At 44.7% G+C, this 17220-nt stretch overlaps 2 protein-coding genes across 2 annotated transcripts; both read right to left on the bottom strand.

The window, feature by feature from the left end:
- Positions 1–1124: 1124 nt before the first annotated feature.
- LOC146752953 (uncharacterized) lies at positions 1125–4028 on the bottom strand. Its single transcript, XM_085531236.1, has 2 exons — positions 3948–4028; positions 1125–3529 (listed from the first exon to the last, which is right to left on the bottom strand). Exons 1-2 carry the CDS (start codon positions 3966–3968, stop codon positions 1826–1828), a joined length of 1725 nt encoding a protein of 574 aa, XP_085387362.1. The 5' UTR covers positions 3969–4028; the 3' UTR covers positions 1125–1825.
- A 745-nt stretch (positions 4029–4773) lies between these two features.
- LOC146752952 (nuclear pore complex protein Nup153-like) lies at positions 4774–15409 on the bottom strand. The gene is made up of 6 exons (XM_085531044.1): positions 15336–15409; positions 11761–11848; positions 9256–9586; positions 7361–7729; positions 5539–5739; positions 4774–4995 (listed from the first exon to the last, which is right to left on the bottom strand). Exons 1-6 carry the CDS (start codon positions 15407–15409, stop codon positions 4937–4939), a joined length of 1122 nt encoding a protein of 373 aa, XP_085387170.1. The 3' UTR covers positions 4774–4936.
- Between the last annotated feature and the right edge of the window lie 1811 nt (positions 15410–17220).

Genomic DNA, 17220 nt, shown 5'->3' with positions numbered 1-17220 from the left:
ACTCTGCAGTGCCCAAGATGCCTTCATGAGGAGGAAAGGCAGCAAAGCCCTCTGCCAGCAGGGCCATAGAATCATATGTCTACGGCATGACATCTCGGCAGAGCACTCACTGCGCCTGCTCCTCCCTGCTGAAATACACGGCCACATCCACAAAGCTCGAGTCTCCTGCAAGCAAGCAAGAAACTCCAGTGCCAGTGGCTTTTCTGTCCCCGGCACACAAATGCTGGCTGAGAGCATCTCTCTGTCTCCCTGCGCTCCCATCTCTTGCCCCTTGCCTTCTCCAAAACCTTCCTTGGAGAACCAGGCTGATCAAGTCCATGCTCATCAGCATCTCCCACAGGTACTGTTACAGCTCTTGCTGTCTTTTTGGCCTTCTCATCCACCGGCATCCCTCTGTCTGAGTCTCACCAGCTTTGTCACCAGAAGAGATTTCAACACTTGAGAATGAAGAATGCACATCTGGCTCCAAGGAATGTAACTCTCCTATCTCCCAGAGATCCACGCCCTCTGTGTGCCATCTCACCTGGTCGTGAGCGTCCCTCACAGCCAGCCAGAAAAGCAAGCAGAGGCTGAGACCAAGAAACCCCTCCCTGATGTGCAGCTCTCTGACAGTTTCTCTTTACACAGAGTGCTGGCGGCAGCCGCGTGCATTATCACACGCACTTGTATGGGCAGTTGGTGTCTAGACGTGAAGGAGACTTGCTAAGTGCTATGCTGACATGTAGGGACAGAAAGAAAATTTCAAGGGGGAGCTGGAGCATGTATATAAAGGATGTACGGACCTACAGTTAAGGATGTGGATTTGCATCTGAGTCCGTGCCTGCAGACGATGCAAGCGCTATGCATTGTCACCCAATGGAAATGATCAAACAGCTGCTTTGGGACAGACTGTCTGTAGGGCTCAGGAAGTGCGGCCTTCCAAGGTGCTTAAGGTGTCCCAAAGAACAGAGGCAAGCAGTGATGATTCCTTTCTCTCTTCATTCTAATACTTGTAGGTAGAGCGCTTGAGAAAGATTTTGGAGGCTTTCCTCAGCCTCTACCTTTCCTTGTACCTTTACAAAAGCAGACTGTCTAAAAACAAGAAGACTGGACACACTTTTTGGGTTTGGTTATTTTTATTAGTATTTTTTTAATATTATAATATATATAATATTATTTATCATTGTATTTATTATATTATATATATTATGTATATAATGTATATTATATATATTATATTATATATATTATAATATCATATATTATAATATAGATAATATATAAATAACATATAATATATAAATTTTTTTAAGTTGTTTTGGTGTTTTTGGTGTTTTTTGTTGTTTTAGTCCAGTCCAATGTAATAAATTCTCAGTCTTACAAGGGATGAATTTTTAAGGCCTTCCTGCTGATGGACCACACTCCACTTGAACATCAAGTGGAGCATGAGGTAGCCTTCATCCAGAAAGGTGGAATCTTGATGGGATGTTGCTGTCTTATGGAGAGGAATCTTGGCGTCCCCCAGGCTGAGCCAACACACGGACACAGATTTCTGGATGGTGACCACTTTCTGCCCCTGCTCCTGCTTCCTGGTCTCTCTTCATCATCGGTATCCAGCAGGAGATCACGAAGCCCTGGAGGCACGGTGATATCCAGGTCATCGTCTGAAACTTCTTCCACCAGATTGGAAGGGACCAGTCCTCTTGTGCCATCCGTCAGCTCTCCCAGAAACCAGCCATCCTCATCCATGTCTCCACAGATGTAAACGTATTGTCCAGCTGTCAGTGGAAGCTCGTTTTCTGGGTCCTCATTAGGGCCCTCATAAGGATTTTGTAGCTGTGACGAGCTAAGAGTCTTCATTTTGGAGGTGATGGTCTGCGAAAATGTAGATGCAGACTGCCACTGGCCACACTTTTGACTCCCCTGGCTTTTCCTGGGGATTGGGGCATTCCTCTTTGGGATTTCTGTGCGGCCTCAGCTTCTTCCCCATCTCCTGGAGCTGTGTGCATTTTTCCTCCAGACGCTTGCTGAGCGCTCCAAGCTTGATGTCAGCCTGCTGGAGACTCTGCAGCTTCTGGCACGCTTCTGGAGAGCGTCCCTCTCTCAGCAGGTGGTTCTGGGCCTTCAGGGCCTGGCAGTGCCTCTCCAGGTTCCTCAGGGCTTGTTGGAGGTAGCTGCACTGCTCCAGCAGCTTGCTGCTGGTGCTGCCTGGGAACCCCGGGTCTTCCTTGGCCGTCTCATTCTCCTTTTCCACATGCTGTCCCTGCAGCTGGTTGACCTTCTCTGCCTTCTCTGTGGCCTCTTTGGATGCAGAAGAGGTCTCCTTGAGCTGCCGGACTCTTTCCAACAGCTGCTGTGTACGGAGGCAGAGCGTACGCGTCTTGTCCTTGAGCCACTCCACCTCCTCCCACATCTGCTGAGAGCTTCTGCTCCTCAGCAGGCAGCACTTCTCTCCAAGGAGGCTGCACTGTCTATGCAGCTCCTTCAGCTTACTCAGCAGATGGGTGTTCTGCTCCTGCTGCTCTCTGTGCTCAGGTGGGCAGGCCTCTTGTTGCTCTGCAGCCTCCTTTTCCACATGCTGTCCCTGCAGCTGGTTGACCTCCTCTGCCTTCTCTGTGGTGTCTTTGGATGCGGAAGAGGCCTCCTTGAGCTGCCGGAGTATTTCCAGCAGCTGCTGGGTACGGAGGCAGAGCGTACGCATCTTGTCCTTGAGCCACTCCACCTCCTCCCACATCTGCTGAGAGCTTCTGCTCTTCTCTTCAAGGAGGCTGCACCGTCTCTGCAGCTCCTTCAGCTTACTCAGGAGATGGGTGTTCTGCTCCTGCTGCTCCCTGCGCTCAGGTGGGCAGGCCTCTTGTTGTTCTGTAGCCTGAACACCCACCTCTGCTACAGCCCGATGGCAGGCCCTGGCCCTGTTGAAGAAGACGCGTGGCTGCCCCTCCACGTGCTCCAGGATGTACTGCAGGAAGTGTCTTCTCTGCTCCTGCAGCTCACACTGGAGGCGCTTGCTCTCCACGGCCTGCTCTGCATGGGACTTCCAGCAGAGCTGCCGCTGGACTTCCTGCTGCATTCTGCGGTCCGCTCTGCTGCTGTCGCACCTCAGCAGCGCCTCCGCCAGCTGCCGCTGCAGATGCCATGCCTGGCGGATGGTGTCGTTGCGCCGCTTCTGCAGCAGCTCCTGCATCTGGCGCAGCTGGGCCTCCTTCTCCTGCAGCAGTTGGCAGATCTCTGCTTGCCACTGCCTCAGGCTCTGCTCCCGCAGGCGCTGCAGCTTTGACACCCGCACCCGCTCCCACTTGGAGCGCAGTTTGTCGGCCAGCAGCTGCCGCTCCCGCTCTGCCGCCTCCTGCCGCTCACGTCTCTCAGCAGCGCAGCGGCGCTGCAGCTCCTGGGAGCGGAGCCGCTCGCCCTCCAGCTGGGCCTGCAGTGCCTTCAGCTCCTGCCTCTTCTCCTCCCGCTGCGCAGGGCAGGTGGGGGGCTGTGCCGGGTCCCGGCGGGGAGAGGGCCGGCTGCCCGGGAGCCCCAGGTCTTCCTTGGCTGTCTCTGGCACCTAGAACCAGAAAATCATAGAATAACAGAATGGTTTGTGTTGGAAGGGGCCTTCAAGACTCTCCCGTTCCAAGCCCATGCCAAGGGCAGGGACAACTTCCACTAGGTCAGGTTGCCCAAAGGTGCGTCCAGCCTGGCCTGGGGCACTGCCAGGCGTGTGGCAACCACAGCCTCTCTGGGCAGCCTGTGCCAGCGCCTCTGCCCCCTCATGGTGTCCTGTCTTCTTATATCTCATCCAGATCTCCCCTCTTCTACTTTCAGGGCATTGTCCTTTGTTGTATCACTACCCTCCCTTACAACCAGTACATCTCCAGCTTTCCCCAGGTCTCCTTCAGGCACTGGAGGGCCGCTCTGTGGTTTCTCCAGAGCCTCCCCTCCCCAGGCTGAACAATCCCCACTCTCTCAGTGTGTCATCGTACCTGGACGTGAGCGTCCTTCATGGCAAGTCGACTGGAGCCCTGCTCTGCACGTTGGCAGTGCAGAGCTCCCTCTTTTTCTTGGGAGCAGGATATTGCGTTACAGAGCACATCTGCCCAGCTCCCCACGATGTAATAGGTGAAGAGCCTCCTCTCCAGCTCCAGCTGACGCTGGAGGTGGCGGATGCAGGCGGGCTGCTCACCATCCGTCTCCCAGCGCAGCTTGCTGAGGACGTCCTGCAGCTGGGCATGGGCCGCCTCGCTGCTGGGGGGGTTCCTCAGCACCTTGGCCAGCTGCTGCTGCAGCTCCCGAGCCTGGCGCAGGGCTGCATCGCAATCACGCTGCAGCAGCTCCTTTGTCGCGCGCAGCTCGGCCTCCTTCCAGAGCAGCAGCTGACGGGTCCCCGTCGCCCGCTGCCGCTGCTCCCACTCCTTCAGCTGCTGCTCTTCCTGGGCCTGCTGCTTCTCCCAGGCACAGCGCAGTTGGTCGGTCAGCAGCTGCCGCTCCCGCTCTGCCGCCTTCTGCAGTTCACATCTCTCGGCAGCCCAGCGGCGCTGCAGCTCCTGGCAGTGGAGCCGCTCGCCCTCCAGCTGGGCCTGCAGCACCTCCAGCTCCCATCTGTTCTCCTCCTGCTGCACAGGATGAGCTCACATAGTGGTGCAGATGAAGAGGTATTGCACAAGCCATTCACTGTGCGGGCTATATTCATCTCTATAGCCGAACCATGCCAAGTCAGTGAAAGAAGTAACTTGCTGGATTCTAAAATAGTTTCGCTTGAGAACGGCGCTGTTGCCAACTCTACTTGTTACAAATTGAACTACACCAGAGTGAAAAGGAAAGGGCAGCAAAGTTTTATATTTCTTTAGGCAGATCTGACTTCAGCTAACCCAGCACAAGGTACAATCCCAACAACTGAACAATGCAGGGCAGCAGCTGCTTTGAAAGTTGCTTTACCAATCTGCCGATTACTTTTTACGTCTAATTGCAGTCTTTATCTTCCGACCGGGAACTGAAGATCCAGAGGCAGAGAAAATATTTTTTCCATTAGTCCTATGAATAGAAACCGGTAGCACAGAGTTAGGACCACGCAGAGTTAGTGCAACGACACATCATCAGTAGGGTAAAACTAACCTGTCTCACGACGGTCTAAACCCAGCTGACGTTCCCTACTGTTAGCTGACAGTTCAGTAGCAGCACTGAGCAGATATTCCAGAACAACTGTTTTATCATCTGGCTGCTCACTGCTCAGCAGCTGGCAACAGACAACGTATGATGAATGGGAAGAGAGTTCCAGAAACCAAAAGCAATGAAATCTCTCTCATTCAGCAGGTAAGCAGCAGCGTAACAGCTCAATTCAGATCTTATTTTTCAAGAACACTTCTCATGGCTGCATGATATTTCTGAGAGCTGTGCTGCTATAAAGCCATCGTTGCCTACTTAGCCAGTCACACTAACAGAGCGAGGAGAGATGCTGTCCTTAGACATAAATTCTGAAGTACATCTGAGCACCTCACAATTTAACATCAGTAGAGGCTGCCTGCGCTCCACAGATAGTACCAAAAGCTCAAGTGAAAATCTGATTTGGTCTCTTACCCCACTGTAAACGTTGCAGGCTGGCTGAATGAAAATCCTGAAGAGCCAGAAGGTTGTACCGATGCTGCCGGTGCAGGAGGATTTGCACCAAAAGTAAATACTTCTGGGTTACTCGTGAAGCTGGTAGCTGACTGGCACCAAATGCTGGTCCAGCAGCAGGCGCTGAAGACCCAGACCCAAAGACAAATGTAGAGGACGACCCTAAAGGAAAAGAAGAGAAATTTCAGTATGTGCTGAGTTGTTTTGTTTGTTACAGAGCTTTATGTTTGCAGCCAAGTAGGTAAAACAACAAACAGCACCTCATTCATGATAGGAATCCTACCTTTTCTTGTAAGTTACATGAAAAACAGCATACTTAAAGGAGTCAGACAACGCACACCTCAAACACGGGTTGTCTAGACTCAAATTACTGTTAGCCATTCATGCTCTAGAAGCAGGCTCCCACAAATAGCACAAGCTGATTTGTATTCCTAAGACTTATTTATACCACGGGTAAAGAACACTCACTCACTTATTTGTATTATTTTAAGCGTTCAAAACACAGCTCCTGATCTATTAGAATGAGGAGAACGCCAATCTTTCCTCTCATAAGCAACTGCACCCCTTCCTCATCCAAATGTTTACAATTATCAATTTCTGGAGACCACATCAGGCTTGCAGGGACCTAACTGAGCTACCAGAATAATTCTGTCTCTCCATATAATAGCAAACAAGCTCATTCAATTAGCTGCTTTGGTTCTGCATGGCCAGCAGAAATAATGAGAAAAAAATACAGGACTGAGCTGTGACTTCAAACATACACACTTCTGCTGAGCAAAAAGAGACCTTCTAAATAGCGCTATTAATCTAAATGCAATTTAAGCAGACGTCACGCAACACAAAAATACCAACTGCTGCAATGTAACTTGGAATGGCTGATTGTTTTTCCAGGAAAAAAAACAGAAGTTAAGACGGACTAAAAAGCATTCCAGTGCAGCGACTCGACACGGACTCAGATGTGAACGATCCAAATCGTTTATTACAAGTTCTCACATCCCTTATATACCTTCACAAGTTGTTATTTTCTAGCTTTCCCATCCGCCCTTACAACTTTCCCAAACACCTTATATGTCAACAAAGCATTCTACAAAACACTTTTCAACTGTCCATGCAGGCACATATCCAATCAGAGCTGTGAGACTCTTCTTCTCCTTGCAGAGGTGTCCTTGGTTCCCATGCTGTTTATCTTGCTCCACAGCTGCTGCTCTGAACAGCTTTTCTTGTATCCCCACATTCCAGTACTTTTATGAAGATTTGAAGATTATGAAGACCAAGAAAATGAAGGACTGGCTATCGTGCTCATTAGAAGTCATGCTTTACAAAGCAGCAGCTGCATATATCAATACTGTGTTTGTAATATACACCTGTGAAGGGTGGATAGTACAAATCTTGATGTTATTTACAACGCTCGAAGAGTTTTAGGTATGGGAGAGAAAAATTCAAGTTATAACTAACTTTTAACCTTCAGCACTGGATTGATACTGAGAAGAGGGAAATTCATTCTCACAATGACAAGTTCCTATGCAAATGAAAGTCAGTAAAGGATTATCCAATGCACAAAATATCACCACAGCCAGTTGATCCCTAAACTGTATTTCCCAGACTGCCTCAAAACTTGACCTGAGCCCCAAGCATTAGCACTGTTTATCTTTTGTTGGATGTAAATATTCACTACTTTTCTCAATTTCCACGCATTTTCCCTATCTATTCTCCAGGAAACACTCTTTCCCTGCTCCACTTTTGTGATCTAAGAGCAAAAACAAAAGCACCTGCTTAAATGTACCTGTTGAACTCGATGTGGCCGTGGCTCCAAAGGTAAAGCCAGAACTTGCTGCATTGCTACTGTTGGCTCCTGAACCGAAGACAAATGGATTAACTGCTGCACCAGTGGTGGAAGATGTGGTGGTGGGTTTGTTTTCTTGAGAGAAGCCAAATGACTGAGATGCTGTAGATTCTGCAGAATTGCCAAAAGCGGTGCTGCTCACAGTGTTGCTGGCTTGCCCAAACACAAAGGGAGTGGGAACTGGTGCAGGGTTGGAGGAAGAAGTGACGCTGCCAAACAGGCTGCTGCTGTTGGCTGAAGTGGCAGGTACGGCTGCGCTGGAGGAACTAGAGCTCAAGAAGCTGAAGGATGGCTTTGCTGCTCCTTGATCTGAGAGGGAGAACAGAACATAAAACGCTGCAAGACGGCAAACCAAGCGCAACAGAGAGACCCTGTTCCAGCCACTGTACAAGGAGAAATGCTGGACGATGTCTCAACTATTATCCAGCTACTGTGGATTACATAAAATCCAGGTTTAATACACTGATCGCTGCCATGTGCAATTAAAGGAATGGGAGAATTGTGAAGAATGATGACACCACCACAGTTCTAGGCTTTAGTAGTTACGGACACCAAGCACTGGCTATAACAACTGGAACCAGAATGAACCAGTACATCTCAGCTCCTCAAACAAAACTATTCTTCAGATGCTCTGAGAAGAACAACATGCATTACCTGCAACACTTCTGTAGTTTGCTAAATAACACAGCAAAAAAAAAACAACCCACAGTGGTACAGCTGCTTTTGTAGCCTCTCCTGAAATTACAGCCCTGTGCCTACAGCCCTAAAGCTGGCTAAGCCCATCATCCTGCAGCCTCACTCTTTTGGCTTAAGCTCACTGTAATTCAGTACTTTCAAGACCTGCTTTTGGGAGCCACGGAGAACAGCCCCCTGTTACAGAACTGTCACAAAGTACTGAGTGCAATTTTACATTTAAAGTTATCTTTTAAAGTATGCAGTTCTTCAGCTTTCCCTAAGCTTCTGCTCTCTCATTATTACACCTGACCCTGTTCTTGATTTCCCACTGCTGTTTTTCCAGAAGTTACGGACCCTTTTCATCTATGCCACTTTTAAGGGACTCTCTACTGTGCTGAAGAAGGCTCGTTAAAATCTCATTTTTACACAAGGTGTTTCATCAAATTTCCATGGTTAAATCAAACTCCAGAACTTCAACTCAATCATAAGAACCATAACCCCATGCGCTGCTTTTATTCTCTCTGTTCCTTCCCTTATAACTTCCAAAGTTAGTAGAAGTGAGTAATGAACGCTGTTCTGCAAACCATGGCTGATAAGTCATGAAATCAGAATCAGAATTCTTCCACATGGCAATTGTTACTAAAATCTTTCAGCCCGCTCTTTCAGAAGGTTAAAGATGCACAAAACTGTGTAGTACCTATTAAGCAATTTCCACACCTTCATGGCAGTAAATTGCAGCAGCACAGCTGCAAGAACACATGAATGAGACACCTCCTCACATCCCCTTTCACTATGAAAACCATCGCATGAGGCCTCTGTCACCACGCTAAAGACTGTACCACCAACTATGCTGCTAGCACAGAAACCATACAAACCATCCATGCTCATGTGGGATGCAATACAGGTTCCTTAATGTGTGACAATATGTATATATTTTTTGTCTAAACCTAGTCTTAAAACTCACTGAAATCAAAACAGGAATTCTACTAATTGTCTATACGTCAACAACTGGAACACAAATCACACTGCACAGAGTAATTAAGCTTTTTCTAAAGCTCCAGTACATGAACCCAGCAACTCCTACAGATTCTGTAACTTATGACTTCAGAGGTACCATCTGAGGGACTTAGACAACTGAAGACAAAAGATATTCTGCTTACCTGAAGTATTGGCTTGGGCCCCAAATGAAAAAGTTGGCTTTGCCTGCTCAGTTTCTTTCTCCGATGGTTTAACAAAGCTGAAGTTGAACATAGGTTTTGCTGTGCTTTCTTCTTTGGTACGTTCAGGCTGCCCAATGGAAAAGACAGGTTGTGCCTTTGACTCTTCATTCTCAACTTTCTTCCCAAACAGTAACGGAGGAGCAGAACTGACAGAATCCTGTTTCTCTTCTGTCCTTCCCAAAACAAACTGCGAGGCAGGAGCCGACTCCACGTTACCAAAAGAGAAGCCTCTCTTTGATGCAGGAGTTTCGTCCTTTTTCTCATCTGATTTCTTAAATGCAAAAGAAGCTGATGCAACTTCATTTTCTGCCACAGTTCCAAAACCAAACCAGACATTTGCAAGTCTAAGACTGACAATCAAAAAACTGCATTTTTCTCTCCAAACTGCAATACAGCTCTGACTTACTCAACTCAGTATGAACTAACACCAGTTAATTTCATGAGCACCACAGAAGTTAACTTGCAAAAGAGCAGATACAGACTCATACAGGAAAGCATTTATAGCATACAACATAGATTCACCTTGTTCATCACTGATGTTGAAACAGTGCTTGGTGACGATGACACAGTACTGCTAGTCAGAAAACTAAAGTTGAATGGAGCCAGAGATGCAGTACTGATGGGTAGGGATATTTTTGGGAGTACCGGTTCCTCCACTTCCTAGAGTTGTAAAGTAAAATTTTTCTCTTTTACAAAACATGCTACTTTCTCATCCTGCTCCGCTCTGATTCGCTACAACAGCGAATTTGGAACAAATATAACATTTAAAGTATTGTGTACTGAACCCACACAACAAAACACAAAATACCTACAAAGAAAACTACAGATGAAAGAACATTTACTCTGGTAAATCCAGCCTATACCACATGTAAGGATGCAAATCATATATCAGTACATCTTAAAAACAACAGCGTTTGTTCTTGCCTTTTAAGCTATTTGATAACCAAGACTGAATGAGTTAGGGTTTAAATGAGAACTGCCAATCTAATCACAGGCTGCACAGAAGCACCAAGATCTAAATAGAAATGAATGACTAAGCAGAGGGATAAATTGGTACTACAGACATTCAAGCGTATCCTACGACTTACAAGTGTTTCACTATTATGGTCTGAAAAGTTAATGGAACTTAGCTATTTTTATCTGTATCACTATTTTATTTGAATTACATAAACATACTCCATTGTTTATGATTTCTTTATATTGCATCAGCTAAAAGACCAACATAAAGACTGACACTAAAGATACAGTCATAGGCAGCTCAGATAACATCCAATCAGAAAAATAATCTTGAATACTTGTGGCTACAGTTTGATAAAATAGATCTTTTCCCCTTAAAACAGGAAAAAAAGCCTTTCACTACAAGTTCAGTAAGTATCAGCAATCCTAAGTCATCATTAGCAGACATGCAGAACACCATTTTCTAATTCTCTTTTGGACTCCTGGCCTGTACAAGACTTAAACAGGAAAGAATAAATTCAATAAACTTTGTTTACATACTTGACAAATGTTTCAAGTATCGCTGCATTATAGAAACCATACAAACCTCCACCAAAACATTCCTACTCTTTGGATACCTTGAAAATTGTAATACCAGGCAGAGGAGAGACGTGGTTAAGCAGATAAATCAGCATATTCTTTCATATAATTTAAACTATAGAAATGAAATTGCAGTGAAATTCATGGCTTCCATAGCAGTTGTTACAAGATTTCCTCTTCTTGTATGGTATTCATGGGAAAAAGAAAGAAAGAAAAAAAAAAAATAGTGTGTTATTAAAAGCAATGGGAGATTTAGTTGAGCAGTGAAAATATTTAGTTCAGCATCTTGTTATGCTACACACTATTTTTGAGTTCCCTCTAATCATTTCCTATGGTGGAACATGATGAAGAACTGGGCCCCCTACTTAACATATTTCCCATTGCTACCAAGGTAAAAGGTCACCAATACACAGGAATGTTCACCTAACAACATGAGTCATGCAAATATCATCCTTTACCTGAAGGCAAATTCCTGCCCCTTAATATTTAAATCCCATCTAGCTTTCACTGATTTCTAAACATCACATCCTTCAAATATTCAGAACACACTGAGGGACAAAAAGTCCCTCTCTTTTTTCCTTCCCCTGTCTAATAGGATTTTTCACTTATTTTACCAAAGCAAAATGTTGGCAGAGAAAAAAAAGTCAATTAAAACAAGTTCCCTCCTTTGGCAAAGATGTTCACACTAAAGACAGAGCTGAAGACAGCCACTACTATATCTGACTTTAGAGACCTCAACTCTACTGAGACATCTTGTCTAGTACATGGTGCATTTAATGCATAATAGCAGTATATAATGCACTCAAGCTCACTAACCAAGGGACCATGTAAAATCCACTCTCCTCCACCCTTAGCTAACAACTATTCAGTAAGGATAGAGTAATTCTTAAATCTGCATTCTCCTCCAACTTTGTCATGGCCGTAGTTGATGCCACTGTCTCCTTGGAATTCACAGCTCAAAAATTTCTCTTTAAGACTGGTGCCCTTTCTCTCTCTTCTGAAGAAATGAGACAAGTAGGTTTGATTATTTGTTTTTAAATCGCTGCCAAGTGGTACAACTTTTCAGATGACCTTCTTGGAACAGGACCAATATGGGAAGTTGGTTCAGAGCCTTGTCAGGGTAGTCTGCTCTTAGACAGGTGAGGGAGAGCAACGAATGAGTTGAATTCCAAAGAAATATTCCATTTACCTATATTTGTCCCCAGAAGCTCTGTTCTTGTTCTGACACTGTTAGAAACAAACAATAATACAGCCACAGAAGCCTGCTGGCATAAACACATCAGATGGAGAGCAGAATCAAGCCCACTGAATCTTTTATTGCAGTCACTGAGATGATACAGCTACATGGCAGTGCTATAGCTATCAGCTGCAACAAAGCTACCTGGAACACAGTCATTTTTCATAAAACATTCTCTATCCAAACAGTGGAAGAAAATAGGAACAAAGAACCATTTCTTCCAGATCAGCAGAACTTCGCTTCTACCAGGTCTGAACCACAGTGCAAGTCTGCTTTCACAGACACAAAGGTTAGTCCACAAAATACTAGTCCAGTTTCTAAGGCAGAGACAAAGCTTGCAGTGGTGATAGAGTGTTTAACTTGGGTTTCCAGTATGGTAGCACCACAAAGGTCCAAAGGCTTTTGGCCCTGAAGACCTTTTACTCCATTTTGAGTATAACATACAGAAATCCTTCCTTTAGACTTAACACCAAAACTTTGGAGAGCTCCAAATAGTTCGGGGAATAACAAAACCCAGCAAAGAAAAGTCAGGCCAATTACAAGCATGCCTTGCTCACTGTAGATTCAACCAAGTGCTTGGATCAGATCAAGAAAAAGCAGAACGATACACTTTTCCCCGATACTTCTGTCTGCTCATTCCCTCTCTGCCCTGGAGCAGTCAATTACTCATTAAGAGAGCACAGCAAAGACACCACTCTCAGCTGTAACTGCTTTTGCAAGGCCACATCTTCTGTCTCAGAAATCCCAGGCCACAGTCCGCTAATTGCTAACAGGCTGAAGAGAGCTTTGCAACCCCTTAATGATAATAACCCTGACAAGCCAAAGAACAAGGCCGACAGTGAAAGGAAAGAGACCTAAGTGTCACTCGTTTCCTTGCAGAGGCATTGCCAAGGAGAAAGTGTTTAAGAATTTGCAAAAGCAACTGAGCAGTACAGCTTGCAGAGGTGTTGGAGAGTGTTCACAGTCAGCCTAAGGCATGGTGGCAGCACCCAGGCAGGCATGGAGGACATGGGGACAGCACCACTGTGCTATGTGGGGCTCTTACACCTCATCCTGAGATTGCTCTAAGGGTCAGCACCACTCATTCCTGCCTTATCCCTGTTTCTGACCACATTTTGCTTTGGTTGTGATGGCTTTGGGATCCTTTGACTGACTTCCAATTGTTTTTCGGCCACTCCATATCTGACATTTTGACTCCTCAGATGTTTGATTTTGGCTTGTATGTTCTGCAATGCCCTATTCCTACATCCACCCTCACTGTGCTTTCCTGTGTTTCTTTGAGTCCTAATCAGGAGGCTGTCTGAACTGATAAATGCCCCCCAAGGCATGGTCCCAGCTGCAGGAATACAGTTCTGCAACCTTTTACTTTTATGTTTCAGCTGCATCCTATTCTGTCTCAACTCAATTTATAAGCCAGTGTTCATGGAACACCTGTGGAATTTCTGAAGTTCATTTACATGTGATTGTTGGCTTGTACTTCAGGCAACAGAAGCAAATAAAAACTGAAATTCATTGCAATGACCTAGAGGTACAGGAAAGCAGACCTTGAGTCTTAATCACTTGAACACGCCATGAATGACTTAACAAATTAATATTAAAAACTGTAGGAAATACAAAACCTTCTCAAAATAATGTTCTAAACAGCAGAGAGTGGTAAAGAAGAGTATTTATGCTTCTGTTCTACACAATTAATATTATTTACTACTTCAAAAGAAAATTACTGACAAAGCTGGCTACAACATAAACATAATCTAAATTTGTTGTCAGCTAATAGAGGCCATGTGCGCCATCACCTGGATGTGAGAAAATGATCAATTTTCCTGTTACTTCTGACTACAATGTCTCAACAAGATACAGAAAATAAGTAGTTTTCCTGCCTTGTCCTTCTCCTTCAGAGCATTTTCATTTAGTTCATATTCACATTGTTTAAAAACAGAGCAAACTCACGCTGGTCATGCTGGAACTACTTAACCACTCTAGTGTTTTACTGGAGCCTATTCTCCCTCTGCATTGGAGACTTCTGAGCTATAGGGAAGCTGGAAGAAGATTCAAAACACTGAACAAAAACAGATGGTTGAGAATGGTGTGCTAGAATAACTCCCAAACACAAACACATAGGAGAAAAGTCATGTTAGGTTTAAAAAGAGAGAATACTAACCAGGTCCCAGAAAAGTCTGAAAAGCTGTATTATGTTTTTAAGTATAAGAAACAATAATTCACCAAACTTTCCAGACATAATTTGATGATGCTTCTGTCTCAGGTGCAGAGAGAAGAAGAATTTGTTTAAAGTGTGCCAAATAATTCACCATGATATTAAGTTATGCCATCTGGAAATGGGATATAGAACTCAGATTTCTCTCAAGATCAGATTTAGAGAAAGCATCTCATACTTTGATAGGCCATTTAAAAGCAAACATCTTACAGCCGACCCCAGATGCTTTCTCTATTTGTATCAAGTGCTTATTAAAGCTCCTCATCATAAGTAGGTTTTTGTTTTCCAGTCTTTTTATTTCCAAGGGCAAACACAGATGGTGCACAGCAGCATAATGCAGGAAGGACTCAGGCTGAGAATGAGCAGCAGTGTGGCAGAGGGCTGTTCCACGTGGGGTGAAGCTCAGGCCTTGCAAGCAGGAAGATTTCTGGTCATGCAGCATTTGCTAATAAGCAAATGTCCTGTAAGCACAGTCTCGTGGCTTCAAGGTACTGCAGTTTTTCCTCAGAGTCCAATAAAGACCCATCAGGGATAAGCAGCATCAAAGAAAATTCTAGTTAAATAATAGTGAAAAATGTGGATCAGAACTGAAACTGGGGCCCATAAAGGGTATGGAATACTCATCCTTGGAGATTTTTAAAACTTGATTAGACAAGAATTCCAGGAACCTGGTTTAGCTTTGAAGCGTACCCTCCTTTGAGCAAGGCATTGGACCAGAGGACCCAAAGGTCCCTTCCAACCTGAATTATTCAATACAGCTAAACGGCACTAGCTGTACTGATGCAGAGCATTGGGAAAAGACAGGCAGGTAAGATCTGCAAAATCTGTCAGCCTCATGATATCAAACTTACACTTGCAGGGCAAAGCAACAATGGAAGTAAGTTTCATCATCCTTCCCCACCAACAGCAGTATCACAGGTATCCCACTGATCCTTCTCCCCAGCCTCTGACTCATCCATAGCATGCTCTTTATGGCAGGGCTGAAGTAAGAAAATCCATTTCCCTATACCCTTTCTCTGCTCTTTCCTCCAGTACCTCCCCAGCAAAGTTTTCACATTCCCACTGCGTTCACCTGAGCTCCGAATGCCTAACAAGAAATGCAAAAGCATCTAGCGATCATAATAGGTGTTAAAATCCTGCACGTTGTTTTTACCTGGTGTAACAAGCAACCATGAGGCATTATGCAACTGACCCAATTTGAGGCATTTAACATACCAAGGCTTAGCAAAGAGTGCCTGCTACAATCTACAGATTCTGTTCCCAATGAAAATCAGTAACCCTGTTACTGGAGGCAGAGCCAGACCCGACACGTCAGTGCCGCCTATCCATATTTCTAAATAAGTTGTGCAGGAAACATACTAGTTTCTAATCTTGGTGCTTCAGTGCCTAAATGAGCCTCATCACCATAGCAACAGATGGCTTCACAATCTTTAATGCCTTTATTTTCACAAGTCCTCTGAGAAATAGAGGAGGACAGCTGTCCCCATTTCACAACTGTGTAACTGCCAGGCAAAGAGGCAAAGTAATTTGCCCCAAATCCTGCAGGAAATGTATGGAGAGCAGGATGTCAGGGCATCAGGTTTCCCAGCCTTCCTACACATGCTCCAACCTACCCCATCCTTACTGCTAAAAGTACTTCCTACATCTATGGATACAGGAGCATGGCCTTTAAAAAAATGGCTTTTCTATTTGAAAGCTTGGGTCTCCTAAAAGGCTGGCCTGTCTCTGCAGGGAGATGACCTACAGAGGAGGTCCAAAGGGCAGTGGAAAATGGACTTGGCCAATTCATTAAGCCGGAAAGCAGTGATGCCATGTGTAAATCTCACAAGTTTCATAGCGTTTTAAGAGGCTGCTAAGGGTTCTAATTCTGTAATTCCTTTCTGTTGTATTTGGCAAGCATCTGGCTTTTACTCTGTCCACAGTGTGCACTCCAGGGAACAACACATTAAGGAAGCCAGCAAAACCAATACTTGTCCAGTTGTTCTGGATGTGTCAGATCACAGCAGATTTTCCCAGGCAGGCGCAAACTCTGCAGAAAGCCATATCTCCCCTTCCAATGTCATCTGAACTTGTATTTTGTTTTAATTCAGTCTATTCTCCTTCCCAGGCATAAAACTTAAATTTCCCAATTTGGGATATTCTGATCATGTACTTCTATGTTGAGCTGTTTCAGCACAATTCATTGCCCAATCAAGATAGGTTTCTAAACCCATTTTACGTTGTTCTGTTTCCTCTCAAAGTTCAGACATTCTCTTGATTCTCTTATTTATAATGGCTTATAGGTAAAACAAATTTAACTCATGCAATTTGTACCTCTATTTTATGAGGGGGAAAAAAAAAAAAAAAGAAGAAGAAGAAGAAGAAAAGAAGTAAGACAAGGTTCATTTATCAATATAATCTTTTTCGTTTACAATTAGCATCGGAGTTGTATACAAAACATCTCAGCCCTAAAATGCCTCTACTTATCACAGCAGTCTACACTGTTTATATTTATGAGGCAATTTGCACAAATGCCTTCAGATTGATGCGGCATTTATATTTATTTCATTTTTCTACTTCTGGTATTTTGTGTTCCTCTTCCCTTTATATTGCCTTTTTGAGAAACCTGCTTCATTCATCTCTCAGGAAGAACTGCTTTAAGAGAGGCAGATGGGAGCACCTATAAAGTGAAATATCGAAACTCTCTCTACATGACATAAGCGTCCTCCTGGTACTGCTGAATATTACAGCTTTTAAAAGTCATGTTTTACTTTGGAAATAGAAGCAATTACTTTTAATTGTAGTTCTCAGCATGAAAAACTTGGAAAAGGGATGTTTTTCTCCTCTTCAAGTCAGATCCTTATATTAAAAACAGAAACACTTCAGCACACACTGAGAAACAGGCCATAGTTACCCTAGGAATATACAGCAGCAGCACCAT

This window comes from Coturnix japonica, unplaced genomic scaffold (assembly GCF_054131305.1).
Source record: "Coturnix japonica strain WE unplaced genomic scaffold, WE-NBRP24 Scf040, whole genome shotgun sequence".
In the NCBI taxonomy this organism is placed as follows: Eukaryota; Metazoa; Chordata; class Aves; order Galliformes; family Phasianidae; genus Coturnix; species Coturnix japonica.
The sequence above is the reverse complement of the archived record's forward strand: the minus strand, read 5'-3'. Positions and strand labels throughout refer to the sequence as shown.